Raw genomic sequence first — 22,370 nt, forward strand, 5'->3', positions numbered from 1 at the left:
AAAATCCTATTACTACACCCCTTAAATAATCTATACAATAAACTAGGAAATCATCATGAAGAACACTTAGAAAGATGTTATTAAGTTTAGAAATCAATACAAAGAAATAAAGTAAAATCCTTAACTTGGGGAGCAAACAACTTTCTCTCTCTTAAAGTTCTATCTCTTCTTTCAAAAAGATCTGTCCCTCAACACAGTGGTAGCTGGTCCTATATATAGGAGTTTTACATAGTAAAGGACATCTATAAAGCCTTTATTTTCGGATCTAGCGTACGATGTCTTCGCACGTTTATCTTGGATCTTCTCGCACGAACCCCTTAACTTCGTACGGCCTTCACATTTTACTCGTGACTTCATGACGTCATTGATTCCGTCATCTGGGATATATTACGTGTGTGTACGTTTGTCCCCTCATAATAGTATCCCTTCGTATGATACCTATGGGTGCGATATTTAACCCCTACATTTTTCCTCTTCTTTTAGCGATTTTTATTATGGAAAGAGCGATGAGAGAAACTGCTCCTATAATCCTCTTCACACCTTTTATGTGATTTGCCACACCTCATCAACTTTTCATATTTCTTAAATGACATTATTCCGAGATCTCGGACTTTAACTTCTCCACGTGTCGTTCTTATCGATTCACCTTTGGACACGTTGCGATTAATCCGTGCAACTGTCGCTTCATGTCCTTTCACTCATTAATGCATTCATAAAGGTGAATTTCGTGGGGAGGAAACAAAGTCCTTTATAAGGCCTCTTCTCGTTGTTATTCCTTTCTTTTTACTCGCTTCCTTCAACCTCTTCAACTTTTCTTTTCTTACCATAGCTATTTTTGCGTCCGATCTTGACTCTTGATCTTTCTTCGTTCCAACTGTTGCTTCTGTTTCCCGTCTGTTGTATTATTTCTCCACTTTGATAATCTTAGCTATCTTGACTACCTTGATATTTATAATCCCATTTTAGGAGATCAACAATGGGGCATAAGGTAAGTTGGAGAATGATATAACAGTTTGATAAGTTACAGGTTGAATTCAGGGATAAAGGTTTCACATTATCCGCTCCTTATTCATCATGGCCTACTTTGATGCTTAACCCTAAATGGTTCAAGATTGATCAATGGAATGATCAAAAAAATCATCGTCTCTGTAGGGCAGCTTCTCGCTGGTCTGCCTATCCCTCTCTTGGATCCGCGAATTCCTCTGTTTTATAGAATCCTATCGCATGATAAATTTAAACGTGCAATTTTTCAGTTGAGCGGGGACGCTATAAGGATTATGATGGAGTTTGCTCGTCGTGCGGCTGGATTAGGATCCCTTTATCCTAGAGAATACAAGAATGAAGCGTATGCTGACTTAGAAATTGTTCCTTCTGATTATACTGTTGAGAGCTTCTTTGCTAACTACGAAGTGGTGATTATGAAGTCTGAGTCATCTCGCTGGGATGTTCGTCTGTCAAGGAAAGATGGCCTCGTAGAGAATCAAAGGATTATGCGATACGTTGATTTTAATGATAATACTAATCGCACTGCACGGAATTCTAATGACAATCGCTGGGTATCCTGTTATTCTTGAGGGTCCATATATCACCGGTTATGGTGACAATATGTCGATCAATCCCCTTCCCGAGGGTTTTTCTCTCTGCTCTCCCTGGGAGTTTAGTTGGATTGAGGAAGAGAAAGTGGTACGTCCTTCTAAACTTCGCCCCTTTGTCAATATTTTTTTATTTTACTTTTCTTTTTTCTCTGTTCACTAGTTTATTCCTCTCCAGATTGCTAAGTTGAAGAAGGACTATAATGCTCATAAGAAACAAAGCACACTAGAAGCTCTATGTTAGATCACTGGTGAATTAAGAAATATTTTTTAATTTTACTTTAACAATATTGTTGCCTCTATTTCTTATCTTTATCTGTGTGCGAAGGTGGAGGGGCTAGATATTGGTGGTACTGATGATGAAAACTCTTCTGAGGGCGAGAAGGAGACTGCTACTCGCGCGAAGCTTACTAGTTATGCGAAGCCTAAGGGAAAAATCGTTGATTCCAAGTCTTCTTCGAAGAATGCCAACAAGAAAGATAATCCCAAGAAGAAGAGAAAGATCACCTCTACCACCTCGTCTCCTAGTCCTTTAGTTCCTTGCTCTCAGGGAAATGAGCTACCGTACCGTTCCCTGATGAATCTACTTCAGCTTGGGGTGATTTTTAACCAAATATTCTTCTTTGTACTTTAATTATTTTGAATTCCTTTGTCTTCTGGTCTTTGCAGGTGGCGCGAGCTTGTCATGCGGTTGCCTCTGACTCGCAAAGAAATAATCACTCCTTGGAGGTTGAGTGCGCGAAGCTAAAGGGGTAACTTTTGAGTAAGACACATGAGGCAGATATTCTTCGTCAGAGGAACAATCAGTTAGTAGGTGTGTTTCTTTTCGCTCCCTCATACCTTGTGAATTTTTGTTGTGTCTTCATATTTTTTCTATTACTTAAACCTGCAGAGCTTTATAAATTAACTGAAGAGGCGGCTAGACTTCCTGATGATAATGATTCCCTTTTAGAGCTTCTTAACGCCTCGGTGGATAATTTCCCCATGCGTGGTCTAGAGAGTCTTAGCTGGAAGGAATTGAGGCTAAAATACGAAGCCCTTATTTGTGATCATAGACAATTATTAATTTCTAATAAGACCTTTCAACGTCGCTCCCGTGAGGATAAAGAGAGAATTAGAATTTTAGAAGCCAAAAAGAATACTCTTATAACTGAGAAATATCAGGTAACCTCTAATGGTGCGAAGGATTTGAAGCGATTTCATTAGGACCAAGTCAAGATTCAGATAGAAAGGGATTGTGCCATAAGTGAGAGGGATGCTCTTCTTGCTCGTGAAAATAAATTTTTCTCTCGTCTTCTAATAGAGAATGATGTTGAGTTTGAATGGACTGCTAGAGCCCTTGATAATGTTAGGATGGGGTTGGCTACAAATGTTAGTTTAGATTCTTACCATGCATCTTTGGTTAAAACCATCATTTCCAAAAAAAGAAGGTTTCTCATTGTATTTGTTAATAATTTTTTCCCTATTTTATCTCTTGAGTTATGTGCTTGCGATTTTTACCCTTGTTCTTATCTCTTCGCAGCTGCTGAGAAGGAATTTCTTGAAAAGGAGCAGAAGTATCTGTTAGAGCATTGCTCGGTCGAACTTGCATGCGTTGCTATCTCAAGCATGTTTGTCAATGTTAGTGATCAAAGCTATAAGTCTTGATTTCTAGTCTACTATAGCTAAGGTCTCGGACTAGGATAGAAAGTGTAGTTGAGCTCAAGAACTCCATGGAAATCATCATACAAGAATAAAGACTACTCAATGAACTAGTGGATCTTCATCGACTAAAAGGTATGTAGAGACTTAAACTTATCTATCACTCAAAAGTCTATTTATCTCCTATCTTGAGAAAAAAGTCGTTTTGCTATATAGACTTAGATTATACACATTTGGTATTTCGAGCCGAGTTTGCCTCGCCTATCTATTTCTCGAAATATGTATTGGTAAAGATTTATCTTTAGCCAAGTTCATCTTTACCTAGTGACGAAAGTGATGTTATGTTTCAATCACTTTGAAAATTGCTCTGACGAAAAATGGTTTGTGAATAACAACTATATAACGTCCTCTGAGAATGTTTCAATGATTGAAATGAGAGTTTAGACTATATAACCATTTGGAGGATATAATAGTTTAGATATAAAGTCCTTATTGCTTGAACCGAAGTTTGCGAACTTTTTTGATCAAGTGAACCGGAGTAGTGCGTGAGCTAAGTCCGCGAACTCAGTCCGCAAACCCGGTCCGCGAACTGGTGAAGTTCTCAAACCCAAAAATTTCTGCTGGAGTTTGTAAAATCCATCCGGGAACTTAAGTCCGCGAACCCAGTTCTCGAACTTGAGTAGGTTATGTCTAAAACCGATGTTTAGTGAACTTATCTTTATAAACTAAGGAATGCAACTACAAACCGTGGCTATAGAATTCATGAACTGATTCATGTGAATCAAATAGTTTTTGCTTCAATTGTGTCTTGTGTAATACATGAGATTTCCTTGCAATTGAACAAGTCTCTAACTAGTTCGTTTGAGTCATTTGAACTAGTTATGGTGAAGATGAATATGGTTGATATGAAAGTGATCATATGGCTAATCATTTGGTTCACTATTTTTAAACCAACTAATGTACAAGTTTGGGTATGGTTACACAAGCCCAGGAACGTGCATTCATTTGTGTATAATAAGCCATGTTTTCGATCTAACGGTTGATAAATATTAGCTTGAATCTAATCAGGTTTTCATCTAACGGTGAATATTTAATACTTTGTTACCAAGCTAACATTGATTGCAAACCCTTATTTGAAAGACTATATAAGGGAGAACTCTAGCAATTGGGAAACCTAATCCCCGCACATTCTGTGTGATACTAGTTGTGCTAAGCTAGAGTCGATTCTCCTTTAACCTTTGGTTTCTTCTTCTAAACTAGGTTAAAAACTTAAAGACTTCATTGGGATTGTGAAGCCAGACCGATACTACTTTTCTTGTAGTTGTGTGATCTGATCTTGCTGTTTCTATCGTACGATTACAATTGTAATAATTGGCTTGATATTTCTATCTCCGATAGGCAAGATAAAAATTAATCACAAATATCTTCGTCTCATCGTTTGTAATTCCACAATATCTTTTTTCGCTGCGTCGATTAAGACTATTATGAGGTGATTGATAATACTAGGATATTCTTCGGGAATATAAGTCCGGATTATCAATTGGTTCCTGTTCACCTTGATTTATATAAATACGGAACAAAACTCGTAGGTATATTCGTGGGAGACGGATTTATCTATTATCTTAGACTTTTCTTTGTGATACAGATTTGTTTATTAAAGTCTTCGACTTTGGGTCGTACCAACTCTTAGTTTTGGGTGAGATCAACTAAGGGAATTAAGTACGTAGTATCCTGTTGGGATCAGAGACGTAGGAGCATAATTGTACCTTGGATCGGTGTGAGATTGGTGGGGGTTCAACTACAGTCCAGATCGAAGTTAGTTTGGAGTAGGCTAGGGTCTATAGCGGCTTAATACAGTGTGTGTTCAATCTGGACTAGGTCCCGGGGTTTTTCTGCATTTGCGGTTTCCTCGTTAACAAAATTTCTGGTGTCTGTGTTATTTATTTTCCGCATTATATTTGTTTATATAATTGAAATAATACAGGTTGTGCGTTGTTCAATCAATTAGAATATCCGACCTTTTGGTTGTTGATTTAAATTGATTGACACTTGGATATTGGTTGTTGGTGCCATCCAAGTTTATCTCTCTTGTATTTAAGTTGAGACTCGCAGTTTGCGTGAGTAAGATTTAAATCGAGAGATAAAGATATAAACTCTTTGATGTACTTTTATCTAGATTTAGTCTGACTGTCTAGTTGATTCTCTAGAAAGTATATTGGAGTTTGTCCATACAGATTGGTAAGCGAAATATTTCGTGTGGTTGTTATACCCCCGCTTTTTCAATTGGTATCAGAGAAGGAAAACACGTTTAATACCTTACAAGTCTGTTTTTGTAGTGATCTGACTCTATGGACGATAAAGTCTCTTGTAATACTTCACCAGGTTTAAAAACCAATCGTAGAAGATGTTCTAATAAACTGGTTATTCTCCAGAAAAGGTTGGATGAAAAAATCCGGATCAATTCTGATCTTGTTGCGGATATTGCAATACTTAAGGATTTGAAACCCATTATAAATCTTTTAATGGATGTGAGTAACTCCAGACATTCTTCTCTGAAGAATGATCATATATCAGGTGATAAACAACGAGTAAACGTTGTGAAAACTGATATGACTCAAAACTACTCTACCAAACTAAAAGGTGTTGGCCCATGTTTGTGTTGTGATTCCTATAATCACCTTCAACATTTTTGTGTGTCTTTTCAAAAGAGATTAAAAGTTGCAAGTAATTTTCACAAGAAAACTAAACAACTCATTGCATCTCTAAAAAGACATACAAAACTATTAGGAAATTCTAAACAGAATATTACTAATAGCATGGGAGCTTTTTCTTTAAAATCAACATCACCCATTCAATGGTTTCTTGACAGGAGATGTAGCAGACATATGACAGGTGATTTCACTTGGTTTATTTCTTCAGATGACTATGAAGGCGGACCAGTAACATTCGGAGATGGGAGTTGTTGCTATATAAGAAAAATAGAATGATCAAATTACCAGGCGTACCTGAAATTCATGATGTAGTCTACGTAAAAGGTATGACCGCAAATCTTCTTTCTATTAGTCAAATTTGTGACAGTGGCCATCGAGTTGTCTTCAATGCAAGTGGATGTGACATTGTAGACAAGACCGGGAAAGTAATTTTTCAGAGAATTCGTGGAAAAAATAACTGTTATCTTCTAGATACTCAGTTCAGCAATTGTTGCAATTTGACTAAAGTGGAATCTACACATCTTTGGCATGAGTGTTTTGGTCACATCAACTATCGTCTTCTAACTAAGATCATTAACAAAGAACTTGTTAGAGGCGTTCCCAAAATCAATGCAAAGATTGAAGGTGTATGTGGTTCCTGTCAAAAGGGTAAACAAACGAAAGTTCACCATAAATCATCCCGAGATATTCTCACTAAATCTCCACTTGATTTAATTCATATGGATCTCTTCGGACCAATTCAGCAACCTACGGTTGCTGGTAAGGAGTATGCTTTGGTTATGGTACATGATTACACCAGGTTCACTTGGGTTTCATTCCTATCTCATAAGAATGAAACCCTTGATGAATTCAAGATTATTGTTAATAGAATCCAGAACGAACAAGGTCGCAAATTAAAGAAGATTAGAAGCGACCGTGGAACTGGATCAAGGACACTAAGGTATTTGAACTCTGTGACGAACTGGGAATTATTCAACAATATTCTCCACCCATTACTCCTCAATCTAATGGAGTTTCAGAAAGAAAAAACAGAAACATTCAGCAAATGGTCAGGGTAATGCTACATAACAAAAAACTTACCTTTAAGGTTTTGGGGAGAAGCTGTCTTTACAGCATGCTATTTGATCAACCGTGTCTACTTACGGTCTAAAACCCTCAATACTCCTTATGAGTTGTGGTACGGTAGAAAACCCAACTTGCACTATCTATGACATTGTGCAGTTGTTCGCACCATCTCTTCTTGTATGCTCCTAGCTTCTTCTTTAAGTTCGTCAATATGGTTGTGTTGGTTGCTTTCGCTTGTCCATTGCTCTTAGGGTATATAGGAGTGGACTTGATTTTCTAATTTTAAAAGTATCGAACAACATATCGATGTTTTTCCTTGCAGCTTCTTGCGATTCTCAGAGACTATGGTGGATGGTATTCCAAACCTGCATATGATTTGCTCAAACAAGAAGTTAAAGACATCTGCGTCCTTAATTCTTTCCAAAGCCTTTGCTTCTACCCACTTGGTGAAATAATTTGTGGCCACAATAAGATATTTTCTTTTTGAGGTTCCCTCTATCAAGGGTCCGACAATATCAACCCCCCATGTGACGAATGGCCAAAGGCTGATGAATGAGTTTAGCTCCGTTGTTGGTGCTTTGATCTTCCTAGCAAAGCGTTGGCATCTTTCACACCGCTTAGCCACGTTCTTTAAGTATTCGTCCATGCTTAGCCAGTAGTATCCTTGCATTTTGGCTTTGACCGCCAAGGACCTTCTTCCGATATGGTTTTCGGCATCTCCGTTGTGTATGTCATGGAGTATTTTCCTCCCTTCGGTTAGTGAGAGGAACCGCATCAGAGGTCCGAGAAATGACCTCCTATACAGTATTCCATCACGAAGGATGTACATTGCTGCTTTTGATTCGAGTTTTCGAGCTTCCTTAACATCAATTGGTACGGTACCTTCGTCGAGGTACTAGTGAATCGAATCCTCCAATCATCTTCCGTTTCGTCTTCGTTGCCTTCATCTGACATGGATTGATATTTTTCGGACTCTCCATCTTCGTTATCTGATTCTCTTATTTCTGTGTCTTCTTTTTGTCTATTTGCTTCTATCATGGCTCGAGTTTGAACGGCCAAAGCCTCCTCAGCGCCTGAGATAGGTCCTTCTATCGAAGGTTCATATATTCTTCTAATTTGTACGACGGTGGTGTTTCTATCCCTTAGCATTGATGATATGAATGCCAAGGCATATGCGTGTCTGTTATCTTTTCGATAGACAATCCTGAATGTTATGTTGCTGATCTTAGACGCATTCTCCTGAGCTAGATTTAGGTACGAGGATAGCAATGGATCAAAAGTTTGATATTTGAGGTTGATTTTTCTAATGACCAATTGTGAGTCACTAGTCAAACGAACATCTGATAGGCCTAGCTCCCGTGCCAATCGTAGACCATGTATGACCGCCTCGTATTTTGTGATGTTATTGGTGTATTGTTCGAATTCTAACCTGAATGCGTAGATGATTCGGTCTTCGGTAGGGGTTATTATTACAATCCCAATGCCTGCTCTTTCTCCATTGTAGGAACCATCTATGAATATCTCCCATCTTCGTGACTTTTGAGGTTTCGGGAGATCCTCTGGTTCTTGCTTGTCTTCCTCCATTCCTGGGATGTCGTTTATCTCCGCTTAGTCGCTGAGAGGTAGGTCTGCCAGAAAGTCTACTAAGATTTGTGATTTCTCAGCCTTCCTAGTTTTAAAGATTATGTGGAATTATTTGATCATGGCATTCCATTTTGTCACTCTTCCAATTTTCTCTGTGTTGTCGAGGATTTGATCAATCTGAGCCTTTGTGAAGACTCGGATGGTATGTGCGTCAAAATATATCCTTAGTTGTAGTTACGCTCCGCTGAAATGAGTGTCTTGCTGATGTAGCAGATGGGTACTGAAGCCAAGTATTCCTTGATATTTTGGAAAGCTTGTTTGCACTCCGTTGTCCACATGAACCTGCTTCCTTTACTCAGTGTGAAAAATGCTTTGCATTTGTCCGATGACCTTGCTGTGAATCTTCCCATGGAAGCTAAGATTTCATTTATCTTTTGTACTCCTTTTAGTGTTTTTGGAGATGGCATTTTCATTATTGCTCTGACTCTTTCGGGGTCCACCTCTATTCCTTGTTTAATTACCAAGTATCCTAGGAATTTTCCTGAGGTTACTCCGAATGTGCATTTCTCATGGTTCACTTTTATGTGAAAGTTTCTCACGGCTTCAAATATTTATCTTCGGTCTGACAGGTGGTTTTTCGCCTCTTTGCTCTTGACAACCATATCATCCACGTAGACCTCCAGTATCTTTCCTATCCATGGATTAAAGATTTTGTCCACCAATCGGTGGTATGTTTCCCCAGCGTTCTTTAGTCCAAAATACATCCTTGTATAACAATACAAGCCTCGTGGGGTAAAGAACGCAATATGCACCTGGCTTTTTCTGCAAGGGAGATTTGGTTGTAACAGGAGTATCCATCCATGAAGGATAGTCTCTGGTGACCTTCGGTTGCATTGACCAGTTTGTCAATGTTTGGCAGCGGGAGATGTCCTTACGGCGGGCTTTGTTGAGATTGTTAAAATCGATGCAAATGCGTACGACTCCGTTCTTGTTAGGTATAATCACCATGTTGGATATCCAAGTGTGATACTTGACTTCTCGTATGAATCCTGCTGCTAGTAGGTTTTTCAACTCCTTTTCTACCGCTTCTTGGTAGATATCTGCCACCTTGCGGATACGTTGCTTGAATAGTGGTATTTCTGGTTTGAGCCGAAGATGATGGGAGACCAAATTCGGGTAAATTCCTGGCATGTCTTCCATTGACCATGCAAAGACATCTGCGTAGTCCCGCAGTAGCCTTTTTAGTTGCATCTCCTCGTCTTCTTCTATCAAAGTTCCGATGTTGATCAACTTTGGTTCCTTCTCGGTGCCGATGTTGAATTTCTTTGTTGGTTCCACCGGTGAAAAGGTTTGCTTCTGAGGTCATAGAGGAGTGCATTTCTGTAATTGTCATTTGGAAGAGATGTCCGCTCCCGGAGTGGCGGGGGTGCTTGCATCTTGAACTGGGGGGACTTCGTGAACCTTGAAGCCTCCGTCTTTTACTTCGCTGGTATTCATCTTTCATATTTTTCTTTCGTGCTGTTGGGAAGCAGCTCTTTGTTCGTTGAGCCTGACCTCTGCTAGATTGCATAGCCTTGCATCTTGCTGGTCACCTTTGATTTCCATTTCTCCCATGGGTGTGGGAAATTGAAGGTATTGATGATATGTCGAAGTTGTTCCTCGTAATCGATGGACCCATAGTATGCCCATGATTACGTTTTATGGCGAAGGTGCTTCCACGACGCAGAACCTTGTATTGGTCACTAAGGGTCTCGGGCGTACCTGCAAGACAATTTCTCCTTTTGTTCTAGAGACTTCTCCGTTGAAACCGTATATTGTGCAAGTGGATGAATCCATTTTCTCAACCGTCAAACCCATACGTAAGTAGGGTTCGTAAAAAAATACATTTAACGAGCTGCCCCCATCAACGAGGACCTTCGTAACGTTCCATCCATGTATTGGAAGAGTGATTACAAGTGGATCGTTGTTCATCTAGACTTCCTGATTGACTTCTTTTGTTGAGAATGTTAATGGAGTGGCCATCCATTCTTCCCAAGTGCTAGTAGGTGGTCCGCTTAGCTTGAACACCTCGTGGGCTTCTATCTTTCTTCTATTTCGATCTAACTCGAGGATGTCTTCGAGTAGCTCTTCCTGACCTCTGCTGGAGAAGGTGATCATGTTGATGTATTTTCCGTCCTGAGGTAGTTGTACCCTTCTCTTGGGGCTACCTCAGTATCAGCGGGTTGTATTTGCACGTACTTTATGAATCTCTGGATCGTGTTCCTTAGGTGATATCATGTATCAGTTGTATGCCCGTAATACTGGTGGTACTCATAGTACTCTTTAGCCTCCTTTGTTTTATCCGATTGCTTTCCTTTAGTGTGAGGGTACGGAAAACCAGGCTTCGCTCCTTCCTTGCTTAGAATGTGGGCGAATGTGGTGTTTATCTTTGTGTAGATTTTATCTACAAATTATTCTCTTCCTTTTCCTCTGCCTTTGCCATCTTCGTATTTGGATCTTTTGTCTCGAGAGATGGTTCTGCCCCCGGCTTCATTTTTCCTCTTAGGTATATCCGTAATTGGTTCATAGAGTTGGTTCGCTGTGGAGCTATTATTGTCTTTGCTGGCGCCCTGGGGTTGTCCTTATGGTTTCTTCAAGTCTGATGTAGCGATCTTGGACAACTCTAATCTCTCCTTCGGAATCAAGGGCTCGGTTGTGAAGCTCCACGAAGATAGTTGAGGTTCTGTCAAGTCCATACTTATAGCAAGTAATGCAAATTTCTGGATTGACTTTCCCGGTTGCTTGGCATGTCTTTTTCCACCTGTCTGTGTATTGCATCAATGTCTCCCGGGGTCCGATAGCTAAAGCAAATAGCCTATCTAACCCTGCCTTTGTTGACTTGTTGTACATGTATGTCTCAAAGAACACCGTAGAAAATTGCTCAAAAGAGTCAATTGAGTTTGCTGGTAAGTTGTCATACCATGCCAATGCTGATCCTGTCAAGCTTGCAGGAAAGTACCTACAAAGTACCACCTCATCTCTTTCCCAATGGACAAGGCCACGAGTGTAATACCGTAGGTGGGATACGGGATCATATGTATCATTGTATGCCTGAAACGTAGGTATCGGGCCTTTTGTAGGGATAGACTCCCTCAAAATGCAAAGACACAATGGAGATGTTGTCGCTTCTTGGAGCACCTCTTCTAGCATTGCTCCTGTGTGACCGGTTTTCAATCATTGTATCTCCTTCCGCATTTTCTCCATTTTCTCCATGACCATGTTCACATTGTGAGCATCTCTTGAAAATGTATCATCATAATAAGACTGAGAGGGCGTGTAAGTTGGATCCATTTCATTTGGATCATGCTGCGTTCTCCTGGCTCCCCCTGGTGGGTTATCCTTTGGTGGGTTAAGATCCACCCTTCTTCTTCCTGAGATAGCTCCGTTCTCACGCCTCTTTAACGAAGGGTGAGTTTGGGAACCTTCGATCTGTACATACAACATATCTTTTAGGTTCTGGTTCTCCTGTGCCATCACGTGCATTGCATCCCCATGCTCCTTGTTACGGAGTAGCAAAGCTGCTACTTGTACTTCAATTTGATCTTCATTTTGGATTCCACCACCCTGAGGAGTGCTGTCGGCCGGATCCTCAGAGTTATCCACTCCTTCTTCTATGACCGGAGCGTCAGGATCTAGCTGGATCGGAGTTAGGTTTCCAAACCCCCGCCCCGTAGGAGCTAAGGTTCTGGGTAACCCTGCGTTGGCCGCAGGTGGCTTTGTTACATTTGGATGCTCCGGTAAAGGCATGTCGTAAAGTGGTTGTGCTCCCAATGTTTGCCCCATCCCTTCAGTAGGAATAGGTGGCTTGTTAGCAACCGTTCTTCTTTCTATTTAACTTTGCCCGTCCTCTACTTCGGTTCTTTGATTTGCTTGAGATGGCTTTTGAGATCTTCCTCTCGTAGCTGCTGGTCGTGAGCTTGTTGGTAAATCAGTTGGTTTCTGTATGCGTTCGGCTTTTGCGATCTCGCGGTCACTGGAAATATGAAAAAATCTGCTACTGGGGTACCTTTGTTAAAAAGTAGTAATTAATTCTCTGACACAGAAGACGGCTAAACAGCTTTTTCATAAAAAAGATTGAAATGACGCCTGGAAAGACATGTATTAAATTTCTTATGACACCCTTGGAAAAAACTACCTTAATTGTTGAAAACAATTGAAAATGTGTCATATCTTTTCAAAAGATGGGGTATTAAATGCTTGAAAAGTTTTTTGTTTTCTTAAATTCTCGCTGAGATTCCTCAGTGCTTAGAGGTACTGAGATCTGAAGGATACTCTGTCGGAAAAGGTTGTTTTTAGTACAAAACAAAAGTTTTAACGTTTTACGAGTGTGTTTTTGCAGAGATTTTTGTGGATCTGTAAGATTGCGAGTCTTTGGAGGCTATGAACTCCAAGAACTTGCGAAAACAATGAATGGACGAATTACTAGAAAGTGAGATTCATCGATGTTGAACTCATATCTCTTCGTTAAAGAAGATACGTAAGTTAAAATAAATGACGGAATATAAAAACTTAAGCTGGTGAGAAAATCCTTCTAGCGCCAAACTATGACTACTAATTTTCCCATAGTCTACGTAATGTAATCAGCTCAGAGGATCGAGTACTATGTAGTAATGATACCTATGTTGAACTGATAATACTAAGTAATAAAAGATATCTAAGATCACGATAATAACAAAGAAAACAAATATAATGTGAATGCTACTAAGTTATCATGAGACACGAGAGATTACGTGGTTCGACTTTTGTCTACATCCACGGGGTAATGAGTGATTTGTTTGTATTAAGAAGTGGTGGTTACAAAGATCTTAAATGCTTCCCAAAGTAATAGAGAGAACTCAAGTTAAAGTAAATACTTAAGTTCTAAACATTAAAGAGGTATAAGCTTAAGACTAGATCTTCTTCTCCTAGGTATTGAATGCCTCTGGTTTGTTCGTGAAGTTTGGTATTTATAGCCCCTTGTGCTCCAGGTATATCTGTGCTATCTTTGGATCCATCGTTCCCTGATATAACTTCCGTAAAAATGGTACCTTCGTTCACCGCGTGCTTTCTCCAGTCAGACTCTGCCACCTCAGCTGACACACGTTCCTTCGGGAACTTCTCAGCCTTAGTACAGATTGTACCTTCGTTCACCGCTAACCTTTTCCAGTAAGATTCTGCCACGTCATTTCTCTCCACGTGCTTGGGTTATGCGTGTAGATAATAGATTTGTGCATTTAATGATGATTAGATGCGTCATCTACCTCTGTCCCTTCGCCATCTGCCCCTCCCTAGACTAGGCTTTACTTATTCCATATTGACCGTCGAGGTATCCCTTCTTGGGATGAGATAAAGCATATCTGTGAAGGTATGCTCTCCTACTCAGGTTTCTCTGTATAGCGAGGGCTATACAATTATCTTGTATGCGACCACTAGAATCGTGACACGTGCTCCACGGAATATTGGTATTCACAACCACCACCTTAAGTTTGATCGATCCTTCGCTCCCAAACATATATTCAAGCCTAGATCCCTGACGTTCCTTGCAAGTCAAGAGACCAATACCTTACCCAGCCAGTCAATCGCATTCTATAACCCTCGATGGGTGACTCTTGTCGTCTCTAATACCATTTGTAATTACCTGACCTTCCATCAATATTGTCAGCACTTAGCTACTGGGATCATTCAGCAGTATGACATTTTCACCTGGCACCGCTGCTGTAATCCAGCAACAGCTTTCCAGGAGGTCATCTATCCCTGAATTATTCCCGCCCGAACGCTCTGCCAACTCTAAAAAGGCTGGGTGTTAGGGAAAACGAACCATTACATATATTTCATCCAACAAATCCTACATGCTGAATCACGATATTCACATCGATTTTTCTCGATTTTCGAATTCGAAACCTAGGAGGCATATTTAAGTGTACTGAAATAATACGAGTCGAAGTTCTTAAGAAATTAAGATTAAACCTATTTACCTCTACTTAGTTTATATGAAAGTTTCACTGTTACAATTAAAAGATCAGTGGAGAGCTCATGCATATTGGTATCATTAAAAGGTAACTGAAATAAGGTGGAGTGTGGCAACTTGAAACGAAAGTTGTTTTCAATACCAAGTAGCAAAAATAATTTGTTGCTAGATTCCAAAATACTGACATACACACATACTTATGTACTTTATTGTTGATTATAATTTCTTATGTTAATGATTGACTCTTTATTTTTTAATGGAATTTCTTTTAAGAGCTACAAGCTTGTTCATTGAATCATTGACCAACTAATTACACATAATTACTAAATATTCTATGTATTCTTTTGAAAAACAAACTACCAGTGAATATTATAAATTTAACATCATGTACACGTACAGATTCAAAACTTTAAAACTACTGTATTTAGATGAATTCATTAATTGAATTACAAACTGATCTGCATTTAATATTTTGTATTAACTGGATTATAACAAGAAACTTCATTCATGTGATTGGGATTACGTCCACAACATTGATATCGTTTGTTGATCAGCTTCCACCAACATCTCTGCATGATCAATTTTTAATCATCCAAAACATTTTTATTTATTTTTGGTTTTGTTATCGAAGCAACAAGGCCTCCTAGTTTAATGGAAAAATAAAAAATTCCTACTTTCTTATAAATTGAGGAAAATTGAATTTAAATGATTATAAAATATTCATTAAAATTACATGTCGGAACTATTTTTAATTTTTAGGGTGTTTTACAGAATAGTCACACTTTCTTAATTTGTTTTACAAAATGATCATACTTTAAACTAGTGATTACAAAAAGATCTTTCTCCATCCGACTTGAATGTTTTTGAAAAAACAGTCTGACCTTTGTCCAAAACAGCCCTCCTCAGTTGTTGAGGTGATGGTGATGAACTGGTGATAGCGATGGTGGTGGCGGTGGCTATACCCCAAGAGAAGAAGCAGTGAACCCTAGAGTGAATGTGGTGCCATGATCCGGCTAAATTTTCGGTGCCATCTTCTCCATTACTTGAGTCATCTATTACACAAAGCCTCAAGCTAAGCCATTCAAACATCAACATGAATCTCAGATACATCTGCAACCACAGTTCAACACCAAGCTCTACAACTCATACCCTATCCTAAACATTCAACTACAAATAACAACAACAACCAAAACCTCCAGTTCTTCATCTGCTTCTCAATTTCACCAGCAACAACTTCATCATTTCAAATCACCACTGCAATCAACAACTACCACAATACCATTGCAATCTCACATGCAACACCACCAGTTCAAGATGCAACAACAGCTCCTTCCAACCCACAGAATCACTACAATCTTCTCCATTACTTCAGCCATCTGTTATTCGAAATACCCATCCTCACCACCAGCAAGCAGCAACACCACCACCAACAACAAAGCAACACCACCTAATCATTCTTAACCACAACAACTCCATCAAAACCATTATTGAAAACAACAAATCTATCAAAGCCATTCTTAACCACAAATCCATTCATAATCCTATTCTTCTTGACTGATAAATCAAATTAAATTAGGGTTTATTAAAAAAATCCATCCATATCAAAATTCACAGAGAACCCTAACTCTTTTTAACTCATGCAACACCGTTTCATTATTGATTCAAAATCACTGAACTTGAAAAATAATTTTCAAATTAGGGTTTCGGAAACCAATTGTCCGAATTCACATTTAAGTTAGCATAAAATCGGATGAAAACTGAAAAAAAACCAAATGAAGGAATATCCAATTTGGATAAATTTAAGGTTTATTTAGAAAAACCAAAAATTTAACAATCACAAATAAAAAAATTGTTACTTCTTAATGTTTATATCCGTCTTTATGTTGACTAACTTCAGTAACTCGTCGTGATAAAAGAAGAATCAAAAGAATTATCATGGAAACCCACCCTTTTTCTAGTTGCAGAGAGGAAGAACATGTCGAGAAGTAGAGAAGAAGAAGAAATACGAATGAGATCCAGTTTTTGGTTTTACTAGGTGTTTCCCTAGGGAGAATTAGATAATCCTGGATGGCACAGTAAAGTAATTAACACGAAAAAGAAGGTCTAAATTAAAAACACTAGGATATCATTTTGGACTTCAACAGAAAAATCATCCTTGTTTCTCTCTAAGGGGTTTATCCAGTTGATTTCTGTCTGCAACATTTCCTACAGACAAACGAAAATTACTTCCATTTTCTTCATTTCTAGCTAAGCCCTTACTCAATTCTTAGATCCCTGCAAGTACTATTGGAGTTTGGAATTTACTTTTTAGCTCTGTTTCTCTTCTCTCAAATTTTCTTCCTGTTCTTGCTAAGCCAAATTTCTTCATGTATCCATGAATTATCTATACAATTATGTTCGGCTCCTGTTGATATATTCTGGGTCCTGTGTAATTTGTTGAAGAACTTCACTTTTCATTTGTTTGTGGTTGAAGTAAATAGTGACCACAACCTGTTTGTTTAATTGTTTCAATGGCTTCTTTGGTTTCCACTCTCAAATGTTATCCATGGGTTCTTCCACAAAACCCAACTTCTTGTTTGTCTCAGAAACAATCTCTATTACTTCCAATTCCATCTCTGCACCGTTACGATGAGTTCAAGGCGACAGCTTCCTCTGCGGTAGTATCCAGTTTGAACCCATTTTCTACATTATCTTCTCTTTATACCCATGAGCTTCTACCAAATTTCACTTCAGAAGATTTCCTCGGTGTACTTCAGCGACAAAAGAACTCGGATTCTTTAATGAGTCTGTACGAATGCGCGTCAAACCAGCCGAATTTTGTTCAAACTTCTGACATATATGAAGAAATACTTCAACAGCTTGGTGCTTTTGGGGATTTTGATTCGATGAAGCGTGTACTTCATGACATGAAAAGTTCCGGGTGTGAGATTAATCAAGGTAATTTTCTTATCTTTATTGAAAGTTATGTGAAATTGAATTACTTTGATGAAGCTGTTGGTGTGCTAACATTTATGAATGAAGAATTTGGGTTGGAACCAGATACGTACACATATAATTACTTGCTGAATGTTCTTGTTGATGGGAATAAGTTGAAACTTGTTGAGTCTGTTCATTCAGACATGAATGATAGAGGGATTAAACCGGATGTTTCGACTTTCAATATCTTGATAAAGGCTTTGTGTAAAGCTCACCAAATTAAGCCTGCCATTTCTATGATGGAAGAGATGCGGAAGCGTGGTTTGGTCACAGATGAGAGAACATTCACAACCCTCATGCAGGGTTTTATTGAAGACGGAAATATGGAAGGAGCTTTGAAAATTAAAGATAAAATGGCGAAGGTCGGCTGCCAGTTTACTAACATAACCATTAATGTTCTGATTCATGGGTTCTGCAAACAGGGTCAAGTAGAGGAAGCTCTGAGCTTTATACAAGATATGGCTGAGGAGGGTTTTCGTCCTGATAAATACACCTTCAACACTTTGGTTAATGGCCTTTGCAAGGCCGGACATGTCAAGCATGCTTTAGAAATTCTGGAATTAATGCTTCAAGAGGGATTTGATCCTGATATCTTCGCTTACAATACTTTGATATCTGGGCTTTGTAAGTCTGGTGATATTGAAGACGCCTTGGAGGTTCTGAATTTGATGGTATTGAGAGATTGTTTCCCAAATACTGTTACATATAACACTCTCATCAGCACCATGTGTAAAGAAAATCGTGTAGAAGAAGCCACAAAGCTGGCTCTTGGTCTTTCCGAGAAGGGACTGTTACCTGATGTATGCACATTCAACTCACTTATAGATGGTCTCTGCACATCTGGAAACCATAGGAACGCAATGGAACTTTTCAGGGATATGAAGAATAAGGGATGCCCGCCAGATGAGTTTACATACAATATCTTGATTGATAGTTTCTGTAACAGAGGAAGACTCGAAGAAGCATTGGACCTACTGAGAGAAATGGAAAAGAATGGTTGTGCCCGGAATGTGATAACATATAACACTCTGATTGATGGACTTTGCAAGAGCCGAAGAATCAAAGAAGCAGAAGAGATCTTTGACCAGATGGAACTTCAAGGGGTTTCAAGGAACTTGAGGACGTATAATTCTCTCATTGATGGTCTATGCAAGAACAATAGAGTGGACGAAGGACTTATACTCATGGATCAGATGATATTGGAAGGACGGAAACCTGACAAGTTTACTTATAATTCATTACTCACTCACTATTGCAGAGACGGAAATATAAAGAAGGCAGCAGATATTGTTCAAGTGATGACTTCTAATGGCTGTGAACCAGATGCAGTCACCTATGGAACCCTGATTAGTGGCTTGTGTAAGGCGGGTAGAGTTGACATTGCGAGTAGGCTTCTTAGGACAATCCAGTTAAAAGGATTTGTCCCAGCACCACAAGCATATAACCCAATAATTCAAGCACTTTATAGAAAACAGAGGCTTAAAGAAGGCATGCGTCTTTTCAGAGAAATGGAGAGTGGTAATCCTCCAGATGCCATCACTTATAAGATTGTTTTCCGTGGTCTTTGTTCTGGTGGGGGACCTATTGCAGAAGCCGTTGATTTTGCGATTGAGATGACAGAGAAAGGTTACATACCAGAATTCTCCTCGTTCTCTATGTTGGCTGAAGGTCTTTGTGCTTTATCCATGGAAGACGAACTGATTAACCTTATTGATCTTGTGATGAATAAAGCAAACTTTTCAGAGAATGAGATATCTATGGTAATGGGTTTTCTTAAAATTCGCAAGTATCAGGATGTGTTGGCAAATTTCGACCACATCTTGAGCATCCGACAACCAAGGAGGTCTTACAGAAGATGAAGTTGCAATATGGACTTCTGCTTAGTAAACGAAACTAACACAGAAATAAATAAAGTGCAGATGATTTGGCCCCTTGAATGGGATATCATTCTTGGTTAGTCCTTGCATCACCAGTGGAGTTGGTTTCCAAGGGTAAGTTGTATTTTATAAGAACCTCACTAAAGGTATTGTACTGAGGATATAGCTAAGTATGCTCTAATTTTTGCGTTGGCTGTTTTTAAATTGAAACGAAGCAAGTATGGAATTTCGTGTAGATGTGTTGATTTGCTAGGAACAAATTTTTGAGGAATATGAATTAAGACTTTGGAAAGAAATAGAATCTAAACACGGTACCCATTTTTTTTTTTTTTTGTGAATCTGTGATTGTTTGACGTTTTCAATTTCTTGCTCCGTAGACTTAGTAGTAGCTCTTTGTTTCATATTTTCAATTTGCTCCACCGTCTCTAGCCATTTGTTTCAAATCTGCTAACACTGTGAAACTGGGTTGCATAAGGGTAAACACTAATTAATTGTATAACCTGCTGTAAGTTGCTTCCAAAAATGACCCAGGATTGAAGCCAGGATAAAACTATGAATTTGCGCAACAAAGAGAAAACTCACTGGATCAAATTCCAGGTAAAAGAAAATACCACAACTTTTTCAGTTCTTTCCATTATCATAATCCATGTCCCCATGTTTTCTGACCTATTTATGCTCATCTCTGCCGTGTTTTACAGCATTGGAGCTTGGACTTTTGAAAGCCCGTCATCCTTTGCTGGACGAAGTAGATGTTACTATTATAAGAGACGCTATAAGTAATGTTTATGTCACGTGTAAGAAACTGTACTGGTTTCTTACAGCTGACATAAATGTCACTTGTAGTGTCTTATATATATAACAACAAATCCTTCATAAAGTTTATCTCTAGTTGAAAGCATATAATCTGATGAAGCTAAGAATTCGTATACGACTCCAATCTTTCCAAGTACGATGCTTTAAAGACATATGATCTGGATCCACCCGAAGAAGGTGATAAAGTAGTTAATGCCTTATAGCTTATACATATATGATGCTTTAAGTAACTATATTGTCGTGGAGTTACTAATATGACTATTCATTTTCAGGGTGATGATGTTGTGTATCAGAGAGTTTGTGATGATGGTGGTGTGATTTCATTAGATTGGTCTGTGAATTTGGATTTGGGAGAAGGCCATGGGTTAGATACAACAATGTTGCTTGTATCTGGTACACCCCAAGGGAGTGGTGGTAAGGATGTGAAGTTGTTTGTTGGGAAGACGATTAAACGGGACGTTTTCCGATTGTAAAAAATCCTAGAGGTTCTGCTGGTTCTCCACTTACTGCCCCAAGGTGAAAATTTATGTTCAGTATTCATATATTTATCCCGACAGCAGACTATCAATTTGTGCTCATTTCTTATCGTATTGTGAATAATGAACTTGCTATAATACTTCTAATATTAAGCTAAGGGCACACGAACTAGGTGTATCTGTTATCTACAACTTTGTGAACCTTTAACTGTTAAATTAGGTCTGTTCTCTTTTACCTTGTGATAATGTGCATCCTAACTATTTTGCATGGCGCAGTAGGCTAAAGCCGCTAAAATGCTACTGATGCTCACACGCACTCTTCCAAGGAAGAACAAAGAAGCTCGGTGTGGAAAAAGCTCTAGCAGCCACCTCACCACGTGATTTTGATCAGGCTATATCTATGGTTCCCTGATTTGGAACAAAGAAGACCAATGTATCAGTATACAATATGACAGTCATGGTTGGAATGAGTGTCAGTGTCACTACGACTTGTCATGCCATGGATCTAGAGCCTTGCTTGTTGGGGATTTTACCTTATGTGCGACTCTTTGTAATCCAAAATTTTGACTAGCACAATTAGGATTTCTGGTAAAGCTTATGCTAACATCGAGATCAAATCTCATTAGCCTGTAAAAGGCTCTTCATTAAAAATGGTAGAATCTTAGTTTATTTGCCAGTTATCCTTTTGGTTGCCTTAAGCTCTAGTCAGAGAACACAAAAAGCTGCTTCTCTAAAATTGTTACAGCCTGTGTCTCATGGCTAATCTATAAGGTACGACCTAGTTAAAAGTTGTTTTACTTTCATTTTTGGTGTCTCGTTTAGTTACAGACGGAGCAGCAGGCTTGCAACACTTGGGCTGTCATGTAGGATTTTAAGATAACAATTCTAAAGCCGAAACATTTGGGCTTGGACAAATGGTCATCTCTTTTTTTCGACCGATTTTTTGGGACCAGCTTTTTTCTTTTTGAACCGTTTTTTGGGGACCATGGTTTTTTTGAGGGACCATGGTTCTATTTTGGATAAAGACATTGGAAGTAATTCTAGGTCATCTTATATCTAGTTATTTATCTAATACCTAATCTATCCTCCTAATTAATTTAGGTTATGATTAGTAAAATAATCTAGTTAAAAACAATTAGTGAGATTAAATTAAAAGATGAGTTTATTATTAGTTGAGTACATTATTATGAGTAGAATTTTTGTGAGATTAGAGTTACAGAAGATGAAGGAGAAAAACATGGAAAATAAAAAAAAATCCAATTCACCTCATTTGAGTATTCAAGTGATGAATTTGATTCTTCATCTCCATCCTCTCATAGATAATGTATGTTTAGTTGGTAAAAATTCCTCAAAAATGTAAGATTTGGAACTGGATTTTGAACAGTTCGGTTAGTTTATATGAAGAACAAGTAATCGAACTCATCTTTGGTTTCCTTGTGAGGATGAACAAGTAACCGAACTCATCTGAAAGTGTTGTTCGGTTTCCTTGTGAAATGAACAAGTAACCGAACTAGTTTGAAGATGTAGTTCGGTTACTTGATCCAAACACGCAGGTTACCGAATGATAGACGCATTTATGTGTCTAATATATCTCAATTGTATATATTGTTAGTACTCGATTTTGTACTTATTTGGTTATTTTATGTATT

The 22,370-nt window shown here is 38.6% G+C and overlaps 1 protein-coding gene across 2 annotated transcripts; it reads left to right on the forward strand.

Moving 5' to 3' along the window:
- Positions 1-16,748: 16,748 nt before the first annotated feature.
- On the forward strand, positions 16,749-21,401 carry LOC113343469 (pentatricopeptide repeat-containing protein At3g53700, chloroplastic-like). 2 transcript variants are annotated; one of them, XM_026587640.1, is made up of 4 exons: positions 16,749-20,029; positions 20,131-20,422; positions 20,518-20,761; positions 20,998-21,401. In XM_026587640.1, exon 1 carries the CDS (start codon positions 17,090-17,092, stop codon positions 19,412-19,414), a length of 2,325 nt encoding a protein of 774 aa, XP_026443425.1. In that variant the 5' UTR covers positions 16,749-17,089; the 3' UTR covers positions 19,415-20,029; positions 20,131-20,422; positions 20,518-20,761; positions 20,998-21,401. The 2 variants fall into 2 exon arrangements, with proteins under 2 accessions (XP_026443425.1, XP_026443424.1); XM_026587639.1 differs by having other exon boundaries at positions 21,001-21,401.
- Positions 21,402-22,370: the final 969 nt, after the last annotated feature.

Source organism: Papaver somniferum, unplaced genomic scaffold, assembly GCF_003573695.1.
Source record: "Papaver somniferum cultivar HN1 unplaced genomic scaffold, ASM357369v1 unplaced-scaffold_6, whole genome shotgun sequence".
NCBI classification, from domain to species: Eukaryota; Viridiplantae; Streptophyta; class Magnoliopsida; order Ranunculales; family Papaveraceae; genus Papaver; species Papaver somniferum.

Excerpts from the sequence above, each read along its gene's own strand:
- LOC113343469 (XM_026587640.1), top strand. The coding sequence starts at position 17,090 with ATGGCTTCTTTGGTTTCCACTCTCAAATGTTATCCATGGGTTCTTCCA.